Source organism: Corvus brachyrhynchos, unplaced genomic scaffold (assembly GCF_000691975.1).
Source record: "Corvus brachyrhynchos isolate BGI_N302 unplaced genomic scaffold, ASM69197v1 scaffold305, whole genome shotgun sequence".
Classification (NCBI taxonomy): Eukaryota; Metazoa; Chordata; class Aves; order Passeriformes; family Corvidae; genus Corvus; species Corvus brachyrhynchos.
In genome coordinates, this window is record NW_008239284.1 from 1,204,788 (window position 1) to 1,206,621 (window position 1,834).

The 1,834-nt window shown below is 54.5% G+C and overlaps 1 protein-coding gene across 1 annotated transcript in view; it reads left to right on the plus strand.

Moving 5' to 3' along the window:
- Window positions 1-6: 6 nt before the first annotated feature.
- The window catches only part of CACNA1B (calcium voltage-gated channel subunit alpha1 B), a 261,991-nt gene continuing 260,163 nt past the window's right edge, over window positions 7-1,834 (plus strand). The window contains exon 1 of the mRNA XM_017740286.1: window positions 7-486. Within this exon, the coding sequence (XP_017595775.1) occupies window positions 227-486 (260 nt within the window). The 5' untranslated portion in view covers window positions 7-226. The remainder of the gene's footprint in view (window positions 487-1,834) is intronic.

Sequence of the window (1,834 nt, forward strand, 5' to 3'; positions counted from 1 at the left end):
CTTCCTCCTCCCCCGGGGCAGCCACAGCGGCGGGGAAAAGCAGGGGGTGGAGGAAGGAAAAGGGATATTTTTTTGTTTTATAATATATCGATCTATTTTTGCCGCGATCCATCCCGATCCCGCAACTGAAGCCCCCGGAGGGAGAAGTGCTGCGCGCTGTGATGCGTCTTCCTCTCGCCTCGGCTGCCAGTTTGGATTGTAGCGCCCGGCTCCGTGCACTGCGAGGATGGCTCGGTTTGGGGATGATCTGCCAACCCGCTATGGAGGTGGAGGGCCGGCCGGGGCTGGAAGAGGGAGCAGCCGGCAAGGTGGCCCCCAAACCGGCCAGAGGATGTATAAACAGTCGATGGCTCAGAGAGCCAGGACTATGGCTCTCTACAACCCCATCCCTGTCAAACAGAACTGCTTCACAGTCAACAGATCCCTCTTCATCTTCAGTGAAGATAATGTTATACGGAAATACGCCAAGCGAATAACAGAGTGGCCATATCCTTTGGGGGAGGCTGTGTGGGCACGGAGGGGAAGGTGGGGAGGGGAGAGGGAGGCTGAGGGGCAGAGACCCCTCCAGGCAGCGCAGAGCGAGTGTCTGGTGCTGCTGCAGACGGTGTGATCGGGCTGTGCGATGGGTGTGTGTGCCGGGGAGCCGTGTGCCCGACATGATGCACGGCCGTGGCAGTGGGAATATGGGAATCAGGGAATCGCTTCCGTGGGAGCACCGAGGGTGCTTTTGGTGTGCTTGATACCAGGGGTGTGTGTAAGACGTGTCAGGGTGTCTTTAGGGGTGAGATGTACAGGTGCACGGACTGACATTTCCTACAATTCAAGTCAGGTTCTGTGAGATTCGTGCCCATGAATCCTGATTTTTATTTCCATCTTGGAGCCTTTCTACTCTTCTGTCTTCCTGTGAATGGTAGAAGGAATGTGGGATAAAAATGGTGACACCTTGGCACTGAAGCTGCATTGGTAGTAGGGGACATTGACAGCCCAGGTAAATCCCCGGAATGCAATCATTGCAGCTCGGTTTTAGCACATCCCCTCCTGAATCCATTCGAATCAACGTGAATCACGACACTCTGATTAGGTGCGTAGCCTGAGCTTAGGCTGCACGAAAAGAAAAATTAAAATTAGCAAAACCTTGTGGCAGAAGGAGGCAGTAAGTGGGGAGAGGGATCATCTGCTGTATGGTGAAAGAGGCAGATACTTTCTGTCTGAGACCCAGCTCCCAGGCCAGGCGAGCTGCAGTGAGAAGGGGGCTTTGCTCGGAATGATGGTTGTAAGCTGTGAGCAGAGGGGAGCAGGCTGAGGCTCCCAGGGAGCGGATTTTGTGTGTGTGTGTGTGTGTGTGTGTGTGTACAGGAGTGCTTTACACTGGGGGTCTCGAGGGAGCCGCTTGTTTTCTTTTCATTTCATATCACACCCCTGTTAATCCTCAGCTAACAGCAGCAGGGCCTCCTTCCAGCCTCCTAGCAACACTTTCAGTTGCCACAGAGGCCAGCTCCTGTTTAGACTTCCCCAGTTTTCACTTCCTGAGAGGCTAACAGGAAAAATACACCAGTGGAGTCAATGCACTTCCCTTCTCTTTGAGCACACACACACATACACACACGTATTGCTCTTTCTGTCCATATTATACAATCCCAGCGACTGCTGCATTTCCTCATCCATTTCTCCTTCCCTGCTTTTAAGTGTGGATAAACAAGCCCCCAAACCCCCGGTGACGGGCAGAGCATCGCCTGGGCTGTGCGGGTAGACTCAGTCTTTCCCTCTCCTGCCTCCTGGGCGATTCGGCTGCGCCTTTCCGGGGCATGTGGGGAGGGGACCCCTGGCGCTGCGG